Consider the following 22,051-nt stretch of genomic DNA (forward strand, 5'->3'; position numbering starts at 1 on the left):
TGATTGACTTGATCCGCGTCTTGGCACAGTTCTCGGATCAACGTGACGGAGAGCCAACCACTTCAGACAGAGCATTGAGAGCAAGAGGAGAGGTCGGGTCGACGTTTGCCCCATTGCCCCGTCGGGGGCTTTGCAGTCTTTTTCTGCTTTTCGTAGCTTTGCGTTTTGCATCTCCGCGCAGCGTTGTTGGACTGCCTCTTCATGCATTGCTTTGTGTTGATCCCGCAGCGACCGACCACCACCCAGGGGGGCGAGGCCGAAACAGAGTTCGACCTGTGCGGTAGGAGAGCATGTGGCCAAATGGTAGGGGCGGATTGCAGCGGTTGGACACGATGGGAGTGAGGAAGCAGAGTAATACATTACGACATAGGAACCACTTGTACGAATAGCATCTCGGAACATCGCTAGCACGCACTGGCGTACTCCGTCCCTGGCGTGTTGTCGTGCGTCGCACTTGCCTACTTTGCCTGCTGCAACGGCCAGCGGGAATCGAGCTGCAGACCGACTGAACTGGAGGGCAGGCGCGACCCAAAATCTGCCCAATCTGCCGGTACTATTGTGTTTGAAGTGGTCGGAACGCCCGGAGTCGCAGCAGCTAGCCGTTTCTGGACAATTGGGGCGCTCCAGTTTTTTCAGCGACGGTTTTGTTCAGTGCGGTTTAAGGGAACGGAGCATTCCGTTATGGAATACGGGGTATTACCACTCACTGTGCTTTTGCTTGTTCCCTGCGCCTTCCCTTCCTGTGCCAATTTGGCACGCGGACGGATTGAAGAGCACAAGCGGCAACTCAACAGGCTGCCACTGTTCTGAGATCTTTTGTTGCATGCCAGTCACTGGAAGCAAAACCATGGTGCCTTTCCGGCGCGTCTAAGTTCGCTGCTTCAGTCGCCCCCAGTCGCGACGGTCGTTTTGGCAGATCTCGCAACGATCGTATCTTATCCTCGCAGCGCCTCACTGCCACTCGCTCTTTCCCTGTCATGCGTTGTCTTCACCCGTCCCTTCCAAATTCTGGCTATTTTTGATTTCTCCCTTCCCTCGTCGCTCCCTCGTCGCTTCCCACTTCCTTTGCACTCCCCCCTTTTTATTCTGCTGCCTGGGCCGTCTAGTCTTGTCATCCTCTTGGCAGTCATTTGGCGGCTTCTCATTTTGACTCCGAATCTCCTGGATCTTCATCACTTTGTGTTTGCTCATTTGTGCATTCCACTTCTCCACCAGCCAGACCGCCAGGTCTGCCAGATCAGCACAGCGGCTCAGCGGCTCACGAGTCCACCTGTCCACTGTCCACTGTCCACTCTCCACCGGCCGCCTTTATTTCCTTGCTTTGGCTGCCGGCTGTTTTGCATTGTTCAATGACCTACTTTTCCTCGTGTTTCGCTTGACCCCATTCCCCATTTCTGTACCTCTCCTCTCACCGCGCTCCTCACACTCTTCACACTCCGCACACTCCTCACACATACAGTCATGTTGCTGCCGCCCCGCGTGACGCGCCTGCTGGGCACTCTACGCCTGCACGCCCCTTCGTTCCGCTCGCTTTCCTTGTCGCGCCGTGCCTGGCGCCTCGTCTCCCAGATCGCCTTGTTCTTGGTGCTGTTTCCACCGCTGCTGCAGTGGACCATTGCCTACCTGGTTGGCGGCGATGTGCGGCTCCTGCCGGAGGACCTTCAAGGCGCCAAGAATCTGCTGATTGTCACTGCGCATCCGGATGATGAGTGCCTCTTTTTCGCCCCGAGCATACTCGGCGTCCTCGACCGGAACCGAGGCGTGCACGGCAGCCTCATTTCCATATCGACCGGTAAGTTTTGTTTAGTAGTTTTGACCATGTCCATGCGCCCCCCTTGTGATGGTGTGGTGCCTTGCCCTTTTGCAGCCCGAGTTTCGTCTTTGGCCCACCTTTTTTCTTCTAACATAACCAACCACGGTCCTAAGGAAACAACTATGGCATTGGCGACCTGCGCAAAAAAGAACTTGTTGGATCGTGTACGGCGCTACAAATCGACCCAGCACGCTGCCTCGCCTTGGACCATCCTGACCTCCAAGACAATCCTACCAAATGGTGGGACACCGCCCTCTTGCAGACCGTTGTGCAGGAGTACATCGACAAGTGGAACATTGACGCGGTATGTTTTTTGCCTCCCCCTCTTTTTTGTGCTTTGTGCTTTGTGCTGCTGTGCTCTGTGCTTCTAGTTCTTTTTCCTTTCTCGGAGCTCTAACGTGTGTTCCGTCATAGATCATCACGTTCGATGAAGGTGGTGTGTCTGGCCATATCAACCACCGTGCCGTGAGCGCTGCCGTCCGGTAAGGAACCCTTTCTTTTTCGCCCTTTCTTTTCATTTTCCCGCCTTTCACCGTTGCATTCTTCTCATCCACATCCAACCATTGTCCCTTTCCCTTATCCCCTCTTCCCGCTTCCGTGGTCCTGCCCGCCATTTTACACGCCCCTTTTCCACTACTGGCCATGGCTTGTTTTACTGTAGATTACGTGCTGGGCCTGCAAACCTAACAATGACACTAGTGAACTCGTCTCGTCTTCTGCTCCCTCTTCAAAAACGCCCGTGGCATACATGGTCGTCACTGCGCCGCTCTGGCGCAAGTACACGTTTCTGGGCGACCTCCCCCTGACCGCGCTGCGTTTTACCTGGCGCATTCTAGCGGCCCTTTTCTACCCTGCACGCGTGGGCGCAACAGAGACTACGTCTGCATTTGCCACGAGCCGCGCGCTGGTCGCCAACTCCTGGCACCGCTACCAACAGACACGCGAGGCGTTTCGCAACCACAACAGCCAGTACACTTGGGATCGCCACTTGTACATGGTCGTCAGCCGGTATGTCTGGTTCAACGATTTGAAAAAGATTGTGCCTTCAGCAGCCGCAGCAGCAGCTCCAGGAACAGGATCAGCACTATGATCACGAAGAGGGGGGGAACGAAGCCGAAATACGAGCAATAATGTAGCAAAGTAGCATGTATTAGCATATAGGGCGTCAGGCGTATTGCTTTGTTGAGATAGACACGAAACAGGGAAACAGGAAACGACCTGCACACATCACAGAAATAAATGGAATAATTATCCTTTTTACAAGTACAATTACAGGGCATGGATCAGCCACTTAATCCCTGGGGCTGTTAATCCTGGGCTGTAATAAAGCAGAAAAAGGGCAGAAGTAATTGCGACGGTTAGTGCATTTGACTCGGCGACGGAAACGAACCAATAATCGCCGTGTACGTTGACAATCCCCCTCTAGTTGCGGTAGTTGGTAGCGTGCCAGTCAGAGCCCACGGCGATCGCTACTCCAAATTGCTTTTGTGGTCGTGTGTGCGTTGTCCCTTTTTCGTGACCGCGGCGCCCAGCGGTACAAAATATACATGAAAACGCTCCATAGAATTTGGTGGTGTTGGCGACAAACATACAACGTACAAAAAAAGCAATCGAATAGGGACAAACAAAAAGGGCAAAAGACAAGAGGACAAAAAGAAAAAAAGAATCCCCGAAGACGACCAATGCGAATCGCGAAACGCGCGAATCGCCTGATCCATGTGTGTGTTTTCCTCGCACCCAATTTCGTATTTTTTTTTCTTCTCTATTTTCTTTATTTCTTTTCTTTTTCACCCTGCTGTGGTTGGCTGCTTTGTCCGCCGTAATACGGTTCAACATTGGGTTGAAACTCCGCCAGGCGCAGCTCAGGCGCAGCTCAGGTGCTGCAGCGAGCCAGTCACCGACGGGAATAAAACACCAGGCAGGCAGCAATTTTTTTTTCCTTTTTTTTTTTCCTTTTCCTTTTTTGCGCAGTCTCACCACATTGTTTTGTCAGGCCCTTCCAGACCTCGACTCCAACCGACTCCACCAGCCTCCACTGCCGATCCCCTTTTGGTCAAGCCTCTCCACACTCTAATTTAAGCTTTTGCCAAGCCTTTTTGCTGTGCTTCGCTGGAAACGCTGTTTTTGTGCTCACTCTTCGGTGCTAGAAACGGGGCTAAGACGGGAGAGTGTGCTAATGTGCTAATGAGAGTTGCCACCAGCCCTGGTTGAGCACGGGGGGGAGGGCCTAACTGCCACCCATGTCCCATGTCTCTCGTCTCTCTCGTATGTGTGTACTCCGTACTCCGTACGACGTATGGGCATAGCGTGATATTTTTTTGGTCTCTCTGGCCATCACTCAACGCCAGCCGCAGTCTCGCGGCGCTTTGAGGCTCCCGTCCTCAGTATTGTTCGATAAATTCCATTTCTTTTCTTGTCATTGTTGGCACTCCACGCTGCTATAACTTTGTATATTTTTGGTGTCCCAAACGGTCCCATTTTTTATTATGCTACTGTTCTCGCGCAAAGACCACTCTGCTTTCTTTCAGCCTACGAAGAGTGGCCCCCATCCCATCGTCCATCGTCTTCCACGCCACGCTTACCTGTATTTCTTTCTCGTGGCCCTGTGCCGCTCGCGACGTTTTTCTTCTTTCTTATTCCTTCTTGTCTCATTATTTATTGCTTCTGCCATTCATTCTCTCCTGTTTGCACACTTTGTCAGTCTACTTTTCCCCATCTACCCACGTTTTCGTCCATCGACTTTTCTTCCTCGCCGGGCCGGAATTTAATCTGACAGATAAGCACTCATCTGCGCACCTCTTTCGAACCGCCTGACTTCCCTTGGCTTGCTTCTTCTTTATTATTCCCTTACTTCCTTTTTCCCTTGCCACTGTTCCTCTTTGTCATAGGCCACCATCCCAACCGTTTTATTTCTTATTTTCGAACCGTTCCTTGGCAGCACGTTTTTTCTCCTTCCTTTACATCATCGACCCCTTTTTATGTTCATTCATACGTTCGACGTCCACCCTCGACCAACTTCTGCTCGTCGCTCATCGTCGCCACATCAGCACCAGTGCAACATCACTTCGACACATCCTGACCGGCTTCGTCTTCGTCTTCGTCCCGTCACGCCCCGAATCCGCATATCTTGTTAGCGCTTGGGACGTTCTGGTCGTCCGGCGTGCCTGATTTTCGACCATCGTCGTTCGTCTGTCGCCAGATCTGCCGCCAAGCATCTGTCAAACTACCCTTCCAGTATCCGCTGCTGTCCGGCCAGGCCCGTGCAACCGTTTGCCGCACTTGAACGTGCTCACGTCAAACGATCCAACCGTTCCACTCGCGAACCGTCTTCTTACATCACCTTCTTATCACACCACCATACAATGCTGTCCACCGGCCCCCTTCCGCGGCGGCTGCGGTCACGGTTTGGCCTTCTTGTGACCGGTTTCCTTGTCGTCTTCGTGTTTCTGTCGCGACACATCCTCTACACAGCCTGGACACTCGCGTATATGCCCATGGTATGGTCAAGAGACGCACCCGCATTTGTCATTTCGCAGGCGCTTGACAACTTCGACATCACCTTTGCCGACTACAATGCCTCCCAGACCGAGGCCGGCTTCGACTACCCCGACCGCGTGCCCCCGGTCATGCACCACGTCGTGCTTGGCTCCCGTCCCGCGCTGCCCGCCTGGACCGAGACCCGCCAGAGCTGCCTCGACTTCCACCAGGGCTGGGAGACACACTACTGGACCGACGAGACCGCCGCCGCGTTTGTCGCCGACAAGTTTCCCGAGGTCAAGGCCACCTGGGACAGCTATCCCTTCCTCATCCAGAAGGTCGACGCCCTGCGCTACATGGTCCTGTACGAGTACGGCGGCGCCGTCCTCGACATGGACCTGCGCTGCAAGCGCGCCCTCGGCCCGCTGCGCCGCTTCGGCTTCGTGGCCATCGAGGCCATGCCCGTCGGCTTCTCGAGCGGCTTCATGATGGCCGAGCGCCACAACCCCCTGGTCGGCGCCATTGTCGACAGCCTCAAGGCGTACAACCACCGCTGGCTGGGCCTGCCCTACCCCACCGTCATGTTCAGCACCGGCTGCCACTTTGCCTCCACCATCCACGCCCTCCAGGCCAACCGCAGCGACTACAAGGTCCTGCGCGGGCCCGACGACAACCGCGACATGCACAAGCTCAACGGCAAGGTCTCCACCCCCATCTTCGACCACCTCGGCAGCTCCGCCTGGCACTCCTTTGACGGCGCCGCCATCATCATGCTGCGCAACGCCCTCCCCTACCTCCTGCCCGTCCTGCTCGTCGTCGGCGTCGCCTCCATCGTCTTCGCCAAGCGCCGCCGCCTCCGCCTGCTGCAGCGCCCCGTCCCCCACATGCGCGAGCTGCTGCGCCACCAGCACGACGAGCAGCAGCACGACAAGTACGTCAGCGGCAGCGAGTCCAGCAGCACCGACGGCGACGACTCGGACGACGAGAAGGTCTTCCGCGACTTCTCGCCGCGCACGGCCAGCAGAGACTACCCGTCGGATGGCAGCAGGCATGTTTGACCACGTCATTCGGCCATTTGCGGTATGCTGCATTCGTTTTTACCCTCCTTTTAATATTGATGCCATCTCCTTGTCTCACAACCGGCGCTCTTGTATATATTGAATGGGTTCCTTTCGGATTTATTTACTCTCTCTCTTTTTCTCATTCTCTTTTGCGTTGTCTTCTTGCCTACTATGTTATGCCCAGCAGTTGATTTAGGCACGTATTTTTTGGTCTACTCTTAATTTTTTTTACCTCTTTTATTGTATCCATCTTTTTAGATACCGTTCCCGGGAAAATGAAGCGTCTCTAATGATAGCACACAAATCTATCCATGATCCTTGACTTTGACACCACCTATGCAAACTGATGAGTGAACAAAACACCTTGTATAATCTTGCAGCCTTCCTTGTGCCTCCTTGGGAGCGTTGATCTTCCTCGTAACGCGTACCATCGATCATGTCGTTCACCAAGCCCAGCATCCTGATGATTGTGAACAACACATTCCTGCGAAGACTGTCTCGCTGCTATTCCAGGTTTTTGGCCCCGACAAGACCAATACACCACACTTGGGATTCCCGTGACCTTTGAAAGAGCTATTTTACTCTTGATCGTACAGGTATCCTTTAAAGAATGTCTAGACAGAGTCTTGTCCAGTTCCGTCGCGTCCTTGACGAGAACGGAAATCATGCTCACACGCATCTTAAATACACCTCATTCCTTTCGGCCCCCCGCAGCATCCGAAAAGCAATGTTACGTACACAAACGAGAAAAGTGCCGCAAACCGCGCTCTTTTACTAACTCCATAATAATGCTATGAGTCTTCGTGAGTCAACCTAGCAGAGATTTCTGAACAGTAACCCCCCTCTTGCCGTTTCTTTGAGCTGCGTGCAGTGATTTGGGGGCATAGAATGGCTTTCTACAAGTCTGTTCAAACAATGACAACGAGAGACCATTTTGTCATCCCGATGTCCTTTGGAAATTTCAAATGTCTCGTCTGGAATGAACAGCTGGACACGATGAACCCAATACCGATTGTGTATAGGCTTCCGCCTTTCATTATTCAGCCTTTTACGCCTCAAACTTGACCATGTAAGATAAAGAGCACAAGCATACAGAGCCGTATGAAGGTCATCTTGTTCGGGGCTGTAGAGGCACGACTGTCGTTTCGTAGTACAGATCTACTTGGAGGCGATGTATCTGGCGACACTGACTACAGCAGAACCGTCCATAAGCTCCGATTGTAAACAGAAACTATGTAAAGTATCCATGACTCGTCGTTGCGCAGGTGCGCCTTTGTAGTGGGTGGGGGATGTGACAGAAGCCACTGTTTCTACTCTGCATGACCACCGCTCCCCCTCTGACTTTTCAAAATCTGCCATATACTATCAATTGCAGTGGTAATTTGCACAATATGTCCAGTTAACTAAAAGGACGTGATCTTGGCCCGTGGTAGACTCGTCGTCAACTGTATCTCCTCGTACATTGGAAAGGAAAAAAAATGTGCGCATTTTGCAGCATGCCTTGAAGGCTCTCAATACGTATACGTGTTATCAATCTCTACTGCAAATATAGTGAATAAGGTTCCAAGAAATATTGGCTTCAATGGGCGGTGTATTCAAAGATATAAACGAGGCTATTTTGCGTGTTCCTGGAGCTAGTCCTTATTTTGGCTTTTACAACAAAAGAACCATCTTATTTGAACTATATTTCTTATAATAAAATACATTAGCTTGTTTACAGGAACTAGGGCCCTTGCTAGAAAGTGTTATGTGTATCTTCACTCGTCGCTAGGTGTTTTAAGTGTTACACCGCTGTGTTGCTTCTTTCTCGGGGCCCTTCGGTGAGGAAGATGTCCGATATAGGTAAATTCTCGACAGGTCGATATACCTTATGTACTTTTAAAAAATCATTAAACTTGACTTCGGGCCGCTTTGCAAAGTGCCTGAAATCACAGGCCTTTGATCGCTCTGACAAATCATCGTCTTCTAGGAGCCTCTCTCGGTAGTTTGGAATGGGAAAATAGGAACAGTTGCACCTTGGGGGTAAGTTGCGAGCAATTATTTTCAAATATACCTAGGTCAACCAACAACCTCGGATATCAATGTTGTTTTAGTTGATTTAATTTTATTCTTACTTTCCTTCCTCATAGTTAAACTCGGGCGAAAGTTGCCTGCTCATTGGTACCCACTCACTTACACGGAATTTGGCGTGATATATCACGTGCACTTATGGTTGTTTAATTCATGTGACATGTCACGTGCAGATGATTGTGTGAGGCGCTTTGTTGGCCAGTTACATTGATCGTGATCTCGCACTCGAACAATCATTTTTGTGCGGCCACGATGAATCGGCAGGAAAAGCGAAGAAATGCATGATGATGCATTTATGATGCCACAAACGAACCTACGAGACGGCGTATGACCAATACTTACACGCCCGACGCTCTGGTACCATCACAAACACAGTCACAGAAGGACACCTTTCGGCACCATTCTTAAGACGAATGAGCAAGGCTAACCATTTGGGAGAGTGTAGACAAAACTTTTCCGCTAGGTTGTCAAGCCGAGAAGAGTCGCTAGCTAGACGAGATATGGACCAGACGACTCACTCAGCTATCCATCTGCCTCGCAACCCGCGCGAACCTTGCTCACCGTGTACCTATCCTTACCCCTTCCGTGCCCAAAGGAAAGACCCAAAAGACGACACAGGGGCCGAACCGAGAACAGAGACAGAATGGCCAAAACGGAATACGTGGGAAACATAGCAGGCCAACGTTAGTGCCTTGCTCTGCTATGCATCGACTCGCTCTTGTCGAACGGCCGCCGGTTCTTCGTTTTCCCCTGCCTCGTCGTTATTACAACGGACACTTGTCGAGCGGTCAAGAAGCCAAGCGAATCTGCCAGTGGGCTCCGCTGTCCCCGCCGTTCCCGCCCCCGCAAAAAAAAAAAAAAAAGACACGCCCTGATAAGGAGTTGCGATAAAAGGGACCGGGGAAGGAGACCGCCAATGTGCACGGAGCAGCTGCATGGCGTTATCTGACCAGGGACCTTGCCGGGCTGGCTTTGGTCTCTGGGGAACTACGGTGAGATGCGGCAAGAGTAAGGGGAAATCCGGGGTTGTGACGTGCATTCGGTATGGCGGCCAGGCACGACGAACATTCTTGACTCTGGATGTGGTGCGGTTTCGACGAGCCCCAGCCACCATGATGCAGTGTCCAGTGCAAAAGACACGCCCAGCGTAAAGTCTGCAACTCCTGGCGTACGACGTCATGCTCCATACGTATTCAACAGTGCAGACCAGTCCCGTGCACCACTGCAACGATATCGCGGTATGTTTTGAGATGCCACGGCAGAAAATAAGAATATCCGAAATGCTCTCGGACAGCCCGTGGTGGCACATGGCGCTCCGAGTGGCTGCCTCTGCCAGTTTTTTTAGTGCTCGCACTGTACGTCGAACTACCGCACGCCTCGTTTTGCTGTCATAGGCGTAGGTAATAACTCGGAAAACGAAAAAGTGCTCCGGGCTGGCTTTGGACGGGTTCACATGTCTAGCGCGAACGATGCCGTTGGCTGCTTTCATTTTGTGTTCGTTCTCCCTTGTTGTAATTTGCCTTGGATCCCGCCATTTTGTCCACCCTTCTTTGGGGGTGCTCGTTTCTTGTTATTGGTGTCTTCCATCGTCTTACATCGTATTCATTTACCGCCCGAGACTCCCATATATCTCTTGCCAGCTGAAAGCGGCAGGAGTTCCAGATTTCCGGTTATCTCTCATCCCGCCATTTTCACGTATACGGAGTCTTACGGGGTAAAGGATTGCTGACGGGCTGCTGATTGAAAGATAACAGACGTATTATTGCAACCCAATTTCGAATCTCAGCTGCGGTTAGTGACATGGACGTGAGCATCGGTGTACGCGGACAAGGCCGTCGTGGAGTTCTGCGTCGTGTCCTTTGTCTTTTGTTCCTGCCAATTTTCTGGCTGGCGAGGCGTTAAAAAGTCCCCTAAATCCGCTGTAAATTACAGCTCTCACAGGTAGCGTGGCAGCCCCGTTACGGGTATCTTACGCTCTTCTTTTAGGCATAGCGCCGGCGATGATAAGACGCAGGCTGCCACGTCTAACACTAGTTTTTCTTTTCATTTTTCATACGAATCTACTTTTCCTTCAAATTCTTTTTGCCGTCTTTTGAAAGGGCCCTGCTCTAGTCGAAAAGACAGCCCGGCGATACTTCCCAACAAAAAAATAAAAAAATAAAAAAGCGGATAACTAGGAAGCAGCAGTCTAACACGGCAAATTGGAAGGAGCTGTTTAGTTTCAACAGCACTCCGTATTAGCAGGCCAACTGTCCAACTGTCCAACTGCCTCTCTAATAGACGTGCGAATATGGTCGGCAAAACAGCCTTTGCAAACATCAGAGGATGCAATGGGCAAACTGTATACAACACATCTCGCGAATGTACCCCAGAGCCCAGCTTTGGCTGAGTTTCCGTGGAGGGAGGCAAAGAACACGTTCGCCTTCGAGCAGTCGGTAATACGTCGTAAATATGTCCGGCACAGTACGCCGTACAGTGTAACGGCCCTTATCTCTTTCCCTCTATCAGATACGGACCTAGTCCCAATCCGGCAATTCGGGAGGGCGGTGAGGGCGGGATCCTCATGCAAAAACCTTTTCACACTGAAATTTTTACCCCTCCAGCCCGCCAGTCCCCTACGCTGGCGCCTGCCTCTGAATTTCTCGGGATCTTGCTGGCTGTTCTTGGGGCAAAGACCCACAAAAAAGTTTTTTCTGCCCTTTGCTGCAAACTTTTTCTCGTCGCCCAGTTGTCTCCTTTCTCGCCTCCAGCTCACCGCAAAGGCCCTGTTCCTGCTCTCTTCCATCCCGCTGGCCCCCAGCCCTTTCGTCCCTGTTGCCCCGTACTCCCACGCCCCTCCAGCACAGTGTTCGCCATCGAAGCCTTATCTACATCCGCCATAAATATTCTTGCACCCGTCCACTTTTTTTTATCCCCCCTCGCATCTCTTTTCCCTTTCCCACTTCTCCTTTTTCCTTTCTGTTGCTTTCTTTCCCCTCTCATCCCCCTCTCTTCTCTCTATTTTACCTCTATATCCTTCATCTCGAAAGCCTCGACGTCTCGTTCTGCTCAGAGCGCGGTACGTCGTTTTCGATTTTCCTTTTTCCTTCGTTTTTCAGACCACCGGGATAGACGCTCCTCGCGGCCGGTTTTCTTTTTCGACGATACCCCTCCGTCCTCCGCTCCTCTTCGACTCTCCTTCCTCTTCATACAACACAATCCGCTACTATGGCCTCAAAAGCTGAGAACGCCAAGAGCGACAAGGTCCTCGCCGACCTCATGCAGGGCCTTACCGTCTCCAAGGAGGCTTCCGAGGTCAAGGAGTCGTCCAACGCGATTGCCACCTTCATCAACGGCCGCATCGAGAACCTCGATGTTCCCGCCAAGTACGTTCCATGTCTGCTGCACTGATTTCTGCGCTCCTATTTTCCTACGTTTTGCTGCGATCGTGTCTTGGGGACCCTGCAACCGCGCCTTCCTCGCGTCGGTGCTTTGGTGCAGACGGCCCCTTTGATCTTTCCCGCGCCAAAACCAGGAACCCGAAAAATTTTTGAGCCAGTCGTTCTTGCCTTTTTTTCCTGCCAAAAAGCCCCCCCCCCCACCAAGAGCACTTGCGTCTCCAATTGCTAGGTGTCCCCCCACCAACCTGCCGCCGCAAAGTTGGTCCATTTTTGGTCACCGCCTTTGTTTTTTCTACCGCTTCCAGCAATAGCCAGGCCCCGTTTAATTACGAGGGTAGAAATTTTTTTGCGGGCGTTTGCCAAATCGGTCATTGGCCAGTGCTCATTTGCGGAGCTGCAGAGATTCCGATTCCGCCTTCCTAGGCAGGGCTACGGATCTCGATCTGTATTTTGAAGCTGGTTTTGCGATTGATGGGTTGCGGATGGGATGGGTCGGTGGCAGTTTCCTGGAAATTTTGCAACGACATTTTGGCTCTTTCCTTTTCTGCGAGCATTTTCCGTTTTCCGTCTTAATCGTCGAATGAACTCTTTCACTAACACGTGATTTCAGGACCATTGACGCTCTGTCCAAGCAGCTCGCCAACAAGAAGGATGCTACTGTCCGCGAGAAGGCTCTGACCGCCATACAGGCCATTGCCCAGCACGCTGAGGTGTCGGCCAACGTCGAGCCCTTCCTGATTGTTCTCCTGCCCGCTGTCCTGGCGTCTGCCGGTGACAAGATCACCAGCGTCAAGACCGCTGCCATCGCCGCTGGTCTGGCGATCGCCGAGGCTCTGTCCCCCAACGCCGTCAAGGCGGCCCTGCCCAGCGTCATTGAGTCGCTGCGCAACGCCCAGAAGTTCCCCGAGCGCCTGCTCGCCCTCGACTTCATTGACACCCTGATCCGCACTGCTCAGGCCCAGATGTCCACTCGTGTCCCTGAGCTGATCCCGGCCGTCTCCGAGGCCATGTGGGTGACCAAGAAGGAGGTCTCCACCCGTGCCTACAAGACCATGGAGGTTGTCTGCTCCCTGATCGTCAACAAGGATATTGAGAAGTTCATCCCCGAGCTGATCAAGTGTGTGGCCAAGCCCGAGAACGTCCCCGAGACGGTCCACCTGCTGGGTGCCACCACTTTCGTCACGGAGGTGCAGGAGCCCACCCTGGCCCTGATGGTCCCCCTGCTGGACCGTGGTCTTGCTGAGCGCGACACCGCCATCAAGCGCAAGTCGGCTGTCATTGTCGACAACATGTGCAAGCTCGTCGACGACCCGAACATCGTCGCTCCTTTCCTGCCCAAGATGATGCCCGGTCTGCAGAAGAACTACGAGACCCTGGCCGACCCCGAGGCCCGTGAGAAGACCCGCCAGGCCCTGGACACCATCACCCGTGTCGGCAACGTCGTCGACGGCAAGATCCCCGAGCCCAGCAACCACGGCGACGTCCAGATCGTCCTGGGCCACCTCAAGTCCGTCCTGGGCGCCAAGGGCAGCGACGCCAAGTTTGCCCCCGTCCTGACCTACATTGCCGCCATTGCTGGCCAGCTCATCGACGAGAAGGACATTGAGCCCACCACCTGGGTCACCAACCTGAAGTCGTACGTCGCCGTCGTTGTCGGCGACGCCGAGGCCGAGAAGGTCGTCGAGAGCCTCCGCAAGAAGGCGTCTCCTGGCGCTGCCGCCGAGGAGGAGGGCGAGGCCGACGACGAGGTGGGCGAGGACCTGTGCAACTGCACGTTCTCCCTTGCCTACGGTGCCAAGATTCTGCTGAACCAGACCCACCTGCGCCTGAAGCGTGGCCAGCGCTACGGTCTGTGCGGTCCCAACGGTTCCGGCAAGTCCACCCTGATGCGCGCCATCAACAACGAGCAGGTGGAGGGCTTCCCCAAGCAGAGCGAGGTCAAGACCGTCTTCGTCGAGCACGACCTGGACTCCGCCGACACCGAGATGACCACCATTGACTGGACCATGAAGAAGCTGTCCGAGGCCAAGGTCGACGTCACCAAGGAGGACGTCATCAAGCAGCTCAACGAGTTCGGCTTCACCCAGCAGATGGTGGAGGGCGAAATCACGGCCCTGTCCGGTGGTTGGAAGATGAAGCTGGCTCTGTGCCGTGCCGTCTTCGAGGCCCCCGACATTCTGCTGCTCGACGAGCCTACCAACCACCTGGACGTGAAGAACGTCAAGTGGCTCGAGGACTACCTCATCAACTCGCCCTGCACGTCCATCATCGTGTCCCACGACTCGGGCTTCCTCGACAACGTGTGCCAGCACATTGTCCACTACGAGCGCTTCAAGCTCAAGCGCTACCGGGGCAACCTCAAGGACTTTGTCGCCCGCGTGCCGTCGGCCAAGTCCTACTACGAGCTGGGTGCCTCCGAGATGGAGTTCTCCTTCCCGGAGCCCGGCTTCCTCGAGGGTGTCAAGACCAAGGCCAAGGCCATCCTGCGTGCCACCAACATGAGCTTCCAGTACCCCGGCACCCCCAAGCCCCAGATCACGGACATCACCTTCCAGTGCTCGCTGAGCTCGCGTATTGCCGTCATCGGCCCCAACGGCGCCGGCAAGTCCACCCTCGTGAACGTCCTGACGGGCGAGCTGATCCCCACCGCCGGTGAGATTTACCAGCACGAGAACATCCGTATCGCGTACATCAAGCAGCACGCCTTCGCCCACATCGACAACCACCTGGACAAGACCCCCTCCGAGTACATCCAGTGGCGTTTCCGCACGGGTGAGGATCGCGAGACGATGGACCGCGCCAACAAGATCATCACCGAGGAGGACGAGCAGGCGATGAACCGCGTCTTCCGCATCGGCGACACCCAGCGTCGTGTCATTGGCATCAACTCGCGCCGCAAGTTCAAGAACTCGTACGAGTACGAGTGTTCGTTCGCCCTGGGCGAGAACGTCGGCACCAAGCAGGAGCGCTGGACGCCCATGATGTCCGCCGACAACGACTGGCTGCCCCGCAACGAGCTGCTGGCCTCCCACCAGAAGATGGTCGCCGAGGTGGACATGAAGGAGGCCCTGGCCTCGGGTCAGTTCCGCCCTCTGGTGCGCAAGGAGATTGAGGCCCACTGCGCCAACTTCGGCCTGGATGCTGAGCTGATCTCGCACTCGCGCATGCGCGGTCTGTCCGGTGGCCAGCGTGTCAAGGTCGTCCTTGCCGCCTGCTCGTGGCAGCGCCCTCACCTGATCGTCCTCGACGAGCCCACCAACTACCTGGACCGCGACTCTCTGGGCGCCCTGTCCAAGGCCCTGAAGAAGTTTGAGGGCGGTGTCATTATCATCTCTCACTCTGCCGAGTTCACCAAGGACCTGACGGAGGAGGTGTGGGCCGTCCTGGACGGCAAGATGACGCCCTCTGGCCACAACTGGGTGCAGGGCCAGGGCTCTGGCCCCCGCCTCAAGGGCGACGACGCCGACGAGGAGGACAAGTTCGATGCCATGGGCAACAAGATTGCCGGCACCAAGAAGAAGGCGAAGCTGACCTCGGCCGAGGCCCGCAAGAAGAAGAAGGAGCGTATGGCCCGCCGCAAGCGTGGCGAGGAGGTCTTTTCCGACGAGGAGGACTAAGCGTTTGGACGACGTTTTGTCAAAACCGATTGTCCCGCGTTTTTCTTCCTTTTCTGCCAAAAGTGCTTCTTTGTTCACACTGCGTTTCCTTGCTGTCTTTTTACCTCATGTTTCGGAGTCTTAAAAAAATTAATGGTCTTTATGCTTTTTGCCCTTTCCTTTTTGTCTTTTTTGTTTGTTTCTATTTCCTGTCTGGCTTTTCATGTCTTTTGCAACGATTTCTCTTTTTCTACTTGGTACGATCTAGAACATACGCGCCCGCCTCTTTAGAGTAGTTGTGATGTCGATGTCGGATAGATTTGGGGCGGTGGAGTTGGAATCTCCTTTCCTACCGTCCCTCGACCAGTACACGTCTTTTGTCTTTATGATCTTTCTAGTTAGACATAGAAGAAAAATCGGCCTCTCTCTGGCTTTTGTTAAACTCTTGTCATGTGCTACTGCACTTGTGTGATCATGTAACGTAAGAGTGTAAATCCAGGCTTGTCGATGCCCTCTCACGCCCCAACACTCGCGAGACACTTGTACTTGCTGCCAACTCCACTAAAGTAGTCCATCTGCTCGTCGGGCGTCTCCTCCATGGCATCCTCGCCGTCACGTCGCTTCCGGTGCCGCAGCCGCTCCTCCACGGCCAGGCCAATGCGCTCTGCCGCCAGCTTGACGCCGCCAATGTTGGGCGCGGCCGGGCCGATCCGCAGCATCGCCAGCTTGCCGGAGCAGAACAGCGGCACGTCTGGCGCCCACTGCAGGTCCTCGGTCAGGCAGGGGAAGCCACCGACCGTCTCGATGGGGAACTTGTCCTGCAACGTCTGCAAGTACGGCAGACGGCGCACGTCCGTGTCGATGCCGGTGGCAAAGTAGATGTGGTCCATGGGCGGGAGGTCGGCAATCGGGGGTGTCGTCGTCACCGCCCAGGTGGCGGACGCGGGCGAAAACGCGAGGCGGGCCACCTGCGTGCCCGTGTGGAGCCGGACCCTGCCGGACGCGACGTGGCCCCGGAGCACCTTGCTAAAGTGCGGCGTCACGCTGCCGCCGCCGCGGGCGTCCTGGACAATCGCGAGGCGCTCCTCGTCCGTGTCGGCCGACCAGAACCGCGCCTGCTCCCGGTTGCGGTACTTGCCCATCCAGCGCAGGTCGACGTCAAAGTACTTGACCACGACGTTGGGCCCGCGCATCAGGTGCCACACGCGCGTGACGCCGCGGCGCACAAGCAGGTCGGTGATCTGCACCGACGTGAGGCCGCCGCCGACGACCAGCACGTTGGTGGGGGCCTGGGCCTGGATGCGCGCCGCCAGTGCCGGGTCCGGCACCTGGCGCAGGTGGAACGTGTGGCCGGCGTGGGGATACAAGGTCTCGCCGTCCAGGCCGGTGGCGGCTGCGCCGGCTTTGGCGTTGGTCGCCCGAAGCCAGTGCGCCGCCTCGGCGAGTCCGGGGATGTGGGCGGGCACACGGGCCGCATTGGCCGGGCCGACGGCCAGCACGACAATGCGCGCGTACCGGCGCGCGTTGTCGGTCGTCACCGTGAAGAGGGGGTCGTCGTCGTCGCCGTCGTCGCGGGACACGCCTCGCACGACGCCGTAGTCGAGCGCGCGCAGCGTTTCGTGGCGCAGCACGCCGCCGGCCAGGCCGTAGCGGTCGCGCACGCCGTTGCAGTGGTCGGCAAACAGCTGCCGCGACGGCGTGAAGTAGTCGTTGCGGTCGCGCTCGTTGATGTCGACGTTGGGCTGGCCGTCTTGGAGACCGGCGCCGCGGCCCTGCGCGGTGGTGCGACGATGCTGCGTCGTGCGCTTGCTGTTGCTGCTGCTGTCGCCAGACGGCTGCCCCATCCTCTTCTTTTTCAAGTGCTTGCTAATCTCCTTGCCGACGCAGGCCCCAATGTCAAACAGGTCGCGGTCGGGCGTGCCCTGCTCGTGGGCGCGGGCCAGCAGCGAGTCGCGGTCCAGGGGGTCGACGTGCCAAAGCAGGGGGCTGCGCAAGAAGGCAATGCCGTAGGCGCCGAAGAGGCGGTTCCAGCGGCCGAGCCAGGCGTCGGACGATGCGTCGAGGACGGCCATCTTCATGGGCGGCGACGACGAGCCCGGGCCCCGCGGAATGTCCTTGTTCTTCTTGACGTGGCGAACGGAGACGCGTTTGCCATATTTTCGCAGCCAAGTGTAGCGGCGGTGCTCTTCGTCGGTGAAGATGGCTGCCGGCGTGTCTTCGCGAAGGCGGGCAGCAATGGCAAGGCCGGCCGGGCCACCGCCGACAATAATGACGTCGTAAATGTCGTCTTCTGTGATTGGGGGTGAACGGGGAGGAGTGGGAGGGAGGGACTGGGTCACAGTCTCTGTGTTGATTGCCATTTTGATGTTTGTTGATTTTAAAATTTATGTTAAATTGAAGCCGAAAGAAATACAATGAAAATAATCACCAGTGAAAAAAAGTCTATAGAAAATCAACATAAAATTCAAGGCAACGATGATCAGTTAGTAGGTTCTACAGAACATATATTCATCTCCCATGCCGCCGCTGTTCCCTGCATCAGATGTTGATGTGCCCCTGATGACTGTCCATCCGGGTTGTGTGTCCAGCGGGTGTTGTCTACAGCCATCAAGGTACACATCCAGCCAAGGGAGCACTCCGAAAAACGAGGTGGGCACGATGCGAAGAGCGAACGACCCGTCTAAGGAGCGTGAATGAAATTGAGAAGTAACTGTTACTTTTGTATTTTGTGTCTTCGCTGAGTCGCGTGATCAGTCCCTTGATTGCTCTTGCCGTTTTTGAACGCGACGAGGGTACTCCCGTTTGGACCCACTTTTCCTTCACGATGTGTAAGTGCGCGGAATGTCGACAGAATAGGCAGTTACGTTGGCTTCACTGATCAGTGACAGTTACAGTGGCTGCAGTGGATTTACAAACGACAAATCACCAGTCGAGGTAAAACGATTGAAATGAAAAATAGTCCATTTTGTATTTTTTGGTATATAGATGAGCTCCAAGCCGAAGTGTTAAAATAATGTGGTTGTCGTCCCCGAGTGGTTGTATGTAAAAAAAGGAGGTCTAAAAATAGTATACAAAGTATGGAGAAGTGAAGAAAATGGCAATACAGAACCAATAGTAGTAAAAAAAAGGTACAAGATATAAAAGATAAAAAACATCAAAAGCAAACCCAAAGAAATGGTAGTGGTATGTGAGTGTGAGAGTGAGTGTGGGTGTCGATGTGTGTCCCTAATAAACTCCCAACGCATTTTTCAAAACAGAAAATGATTTTTCAAAAAACGAAGCATCATGACGACGTGCGACCTAGCCTTGCCATGCCCCAAGTGTCCAGACCGTTACAGAGCCAGCACAATACCGGCAACCAGGGCCAGGAGGGCGTTGATGTGCGTGGCGCTGACACCGGCGGCGGCAGCCGTCACGGGCAGGTTGGAGGGCGAGCTGTAGCCCGGCTTGGAGGCCGACGGCTGGGCCGTGATGAGCTTCGAGCCGCCCGTGGAAGCAACGGTGGGCGCGGCGACCGCCGTGGGGGTGACCGTGGCCTGCTTGGCGCCCGTCAGGGTCACAGTGCCGACGACCGAGACGCTCGTGGGCGCGGTGAAGGTGTTGGAGGTCGCGGACGAGGCCGGGATCGTCGAGAAGGTGACGGTGTTGGAGCACTTGGCCGGGACCGTCACGACAACGGGGCCGTGGGTGGTGGTGGCGGCGGCAGTGCTGACGGTGGCGTTGCCGCGCCAGTAGGCGGCGGAGGAGGCGGCAGCGACAGGGCAGACGGTGGTCTTGGCGACGACAATCTCCGTCACCACCTTCTGGGTGTACGAGGCCGGGCAGTTGACGACGGAGGCCGCGCACGAGGTGATGGTGACGGTGCTGGTCTCAAAGTACGTCGAGGTGGTCAGGCTCTGGGGTCCCTTGACGGTGGCCGAGGAGATGGGGCCGGCGCTGCCGGTGGACGAGGCGCCGCTGCCATTGCTCAGAGTCTTGGTCACGGTGCTGCCCGAGTGCGAGACGACGGTCTTGGTATACGAGGACGAGGCGGCGTTGTCGGTCGAGGTCACCGTGGTGGCGCCGGACGAGATGTGGGTGGCGGTGCTGGCACCGGTGGACGACGCAGGCAGAGAGCTAGCGCCGGCAGACGACGCAGGCACAGAGGTGGCGGTGACGGTCGAGGTGGCCGCAGAGGACGACGCCGAGTGCTGGCAGCCGGCGCACGGGGGAATGCAGTTGGTGGCAATGGGAGCCGAGGCCAGGGTGACGGAAATGGTGGGCGCCAGGTCCAAGTCGACAATGTCGAGGACGTCGACGTCGAGGGCGACAATGATGCCGACGTCCAGGGCAAAGGCCTCGGTGACGGCGTTGTTGGCGCACGAAGGGGGGCGGGGGTGGGAGGGGTGGCCAATGATGACGGAGGTGTAGTCGAACAGGTTGATCCAGACGGCGACCTCGGCACCGGCCGACAGCAGCGGGATGCCGAGAGGGTCGACGTTGGCGTCAATGCCGAGCTCCGTGCGCAGACGCAGGCCGACCTCGAGCTCGACGTCGACGTTCAGGTCGACATCGGCGCCGAGCGTCAGGGGCAGCGTGCGAGCGTTGAGGTCGTCGAGCTGGTGGCGGACGACCTTGGAGGTGAGGACGTTGACCTCGATGAAGGAGCCCTGGGGGAAGTTGACGTAGAAACCGGCAGACAGATCAATGGCAGCGTCGAGGCAGATGACAAGGTCGAGGGCGAGGGCCAGACCGGCCTCCACGTCGAGCAGGCCGGGGATGTCGATGGAGAGCTTGCCGGAGGTGACGAGCTCGGCGGCCTCAAAGACCTTGGCGTCGGCCTTGACATCGAGCTCGATGTAGGCCTCCACGCCGCCAAGGTTGATAATGACGGTGGGCTCGAGGATGAAGTTGGCGTTCAGCTCGACGTCGACGTTACCCGTGATGTGGGCGTTGGGCAGGCCAAGGTGCAGGTTGACGTTGGCGAGGCCGTTCTCGGCGGCCGGCGCAAGGCTGCGATGTTAATATTGAGTCGTGGGAAAGTCGAGCAAAGCGAGCAAAGCGAGGACAGAAGAAAAAAAAAACTTACCCGCTGAAGAGAGTGGCCTGGTCGTAGCTCTTGGACAGATCGAAAGACGTCTTGGAGGGCGAGCGGCTGACGAGAGAGTTGCCGACAGGCGTGATGGGCGCAGGCGAGGCCTGGACGCCGGCGACGAGAGCCCCGAGGACGGGCACGTACTTGGAGAAAAACATGGTGATCTGTGTTTGTTCTGACGCTGATGATGTGATGATGGACGGTGATAATCTTGCAAAGGAGGACAAGATTTTCGAGTTTTGATGACGACGAGGGACCGTATTAATTAAGGGCAATTAAGGTTTGTATGAATGGAAAAGACTGAACTGTTTGTCGAACGAGTGACTGTTGCCAAAAAGAGTGACTGGCAAGTGATGTGCAAACAAGACAAGGTAAAAAGGCAAAGAAAGAAGGGAGAAGGAGAGGGTGAAGATGAGAATGCTTGATGATGGGATGGAATGAAAAAAAAGACAGGAATGAGGAAGGGGGAAGGCCGTCTTTTAAGGACCGATGGACAGACAAGACGATGGTGTCGTCGACGGTATGGAGAGACGGCCAGGGGACGGCCAGGGGACACTGCACTGCTTGGGACGAGGTCAGGGTTGCGCTCGGAGTCGAGGCCAGGGTCCGAGGCCAGGGTCGAGATAGAAGAGAGGAGGAAGGAAGGAGGAAAGGGGGCGAGACCACTCCACTGTGCCCACCCACATGCATCCACCCACACTCAGCCTGCACTTACACCAGTGACCTGCCTAGACGAGAGGTCTCGGTCGATGGGGCTCGATGGGGCAGCCCTCTCGCAGGAGGGCGGACAGGAGGCTTCAGTTGAAGGCGAGGGCCCGGCGCGGAGCTGGCCGTCTTGGACGACTGTCGACTTACACCTGTGTGCATCGAGACTCCCTCCTCCCTGTGGCTTCGTACGAGGGCTGTCGATCGCCATTTCAACGGGCAGCCTTATATCAAGACATTGTGGCTGCAGGTTGAGAGAGCTTATGCAGGTCCCGGATGCAGGTTGTCCAGTAGTTTGAGTTTGAGTTTGAGACGATACAACCCTGCAGCCTTGGGCCAGACAGACAGAGAGACAGACAGCGAGCGTCCAGATATCGACGGCATTTGTCTGTCTCTCGATCTACACACACCCTTCGAAAACCCCTTCGAATCTAGGTAGAGCTGGAATATGGTCAGGGAGGCAGAGAATATACAGACGGGTCATCTCTGCTCATTACCAGTTTGATGTCTGAAGGTTTCTTTTTTCGTTCTTTTTTTTTCACTTCTTTCTCCGGGCAGAGGCAGTCGCCTATCACGAGGAGACTGTCACGATGATTGTCCTCGGCATATCGACCAGGTCGGCCTCTGTGCATATGAGAAGGAGCCGGAATTGCCCGGTCTGGACTGGTCCATGCTGTTTGGGCCGTTCGAGTGCTTGGATGGCTTGGATGTTTTTTGGGTGTTTTGGGCGTTTTGAGTTCATTTGCCAAGGTCCGCCGTTCAGTGTTGCGTGATGATAGACGGCTGGATCAAACGATGAGCTGTAAAATAAAGCCCAAAAGTTTGCAAAATTAGAAACGCAGAAACGCCATGGACGAAAATGGAAAGCAGGAAAT

The 22,051-nt window shown here is 55.3% G+C and overlaps 6 protein-coding genes across 6 annotated transcripts; 4 read left to right on the forward strand and 2 right to left on the reverse strand.

The window, feature by feature from the left end:
* Positions 1-1,461: 1,461 nt before the first annotated feature.
* On the forward strand, positions 1,462-2,299 carry SPBR_03147 (uncharacterized protein; the record flags this gene model as incomplete). Its single annotated transcript, XM_040761450.1, has 3 exons — positions 1,462-1,792; positions 1,927-2,117; positions 2,228-2,299. 3 exons carry the CDS (start codon positions 1,462-1,464, stop codon positions 2,297-2,299), a joined length of 594 nt encoding a protein of 197 aa, XP_040620596.1.
* Positions 2,300-2,561: 262 nt separating this feature from the next.
* Positions 2,562-2,903, forward strand: SPBR_03356 (uncharacterized protein; the record flags this gene model as incomplete). The annotated part of the gene is made up of 1 exon (XM_040761658.1): positions 2,562-2,903. One exon carries the CDS (start codon positions 2,562-2,564, stop codon positions 2,901-2,903), a length of 342 nt encoding a protein of 113 aa, XP_040620597.1.
* Positions 2,904-5,175: 2,272 nt separating this feature from the next.
* SPBR_02935 (glycosyl transferase) lies at positions 5,176-6,348 on the forward strand (the record flags this gene model as incomplete). Its single annotated transcript, XM_040761238.1, has 1 exon — positions 5,176-6,348. One exon carries the CDS (start codon positions 5,176-5,178, stop codon positions 6,346-6,348), a length of 1,173 nt encoding a protein of 390 aa, XP_040620598.1.
* A 5,940-nt stretch (positions 6,349-12,288) lies between these two features.
* On the forward strand, positions 12,289-15,418 carry SPBR_02272 (elongation factor 3; the record flags this gene model as incomplete). The annotated part of the gene is made up of 2 exons (XM_040760575.1): positions 12,289-12,296; positions 12,412-15,418. 2 exons carry the CDS (start codon positions 12,289-12,291, stop codon positions 15,416-15,418), a joined length of 3,015 nt encoding a protein of 1,004 aa, XP_040620599.1.
* A 494-nt stretch (positions 15,419-15,912) lies between these two features.
* SPBR_02583 (uncharacterized protein) lies at positions 15,913-17,757 on the reverse strand (the record flags this gene model as incomplete). The annotated part of the gene is made up of 1 exon (XM_040760886.1): positions 15,913-17,757. The coding sequence occupies one exon, from the start codon at positions 17,755-17,757 to the stop codon at positions 15,913-15,915; it is 1,845 nt and encodes a 614-aa protein (XP_040620600.1).
* Positions 17,758-18,729: 972 nt separating this feature from the next.
* SPBR_02558 (uncharacterized protein) lies at positions 18,730-20,629 on the reverse strand (the record flags this gene model as incomplete). Its single annotated transcript, XM_040760861.1, has 2 exons — positions 18,730-20,389; positions 20,466-20,629. The coding sequence occupies 2 exons, from the start codon at positions 20,627-20,629 to the stop codon at positions 18,730-18,732; spliced, it is 1,824 nt and encodes a 607-aa protein (XP_040620601.1).
* Between the last annotated feature and the right edge of the window lie 1,422 nt (positions 20,630-22,051).

The sequence above is a fragment of the Sporothrix brasiliensis genome (genome assembly GCF_000820605.1).
Source record: "Sporothrix brasiliensis 5110 chromosome Unknown Cont17, whole genome shotgun sequence".
NCBI classification, from domain to species: domain Eukaryota; kingdom Fungi; phylum Ascomycota; class Sordariomycetes; order Ophiostomatales; family Ophiostomataceae; genus Sporothrix; species Sporothrix brasiliensis.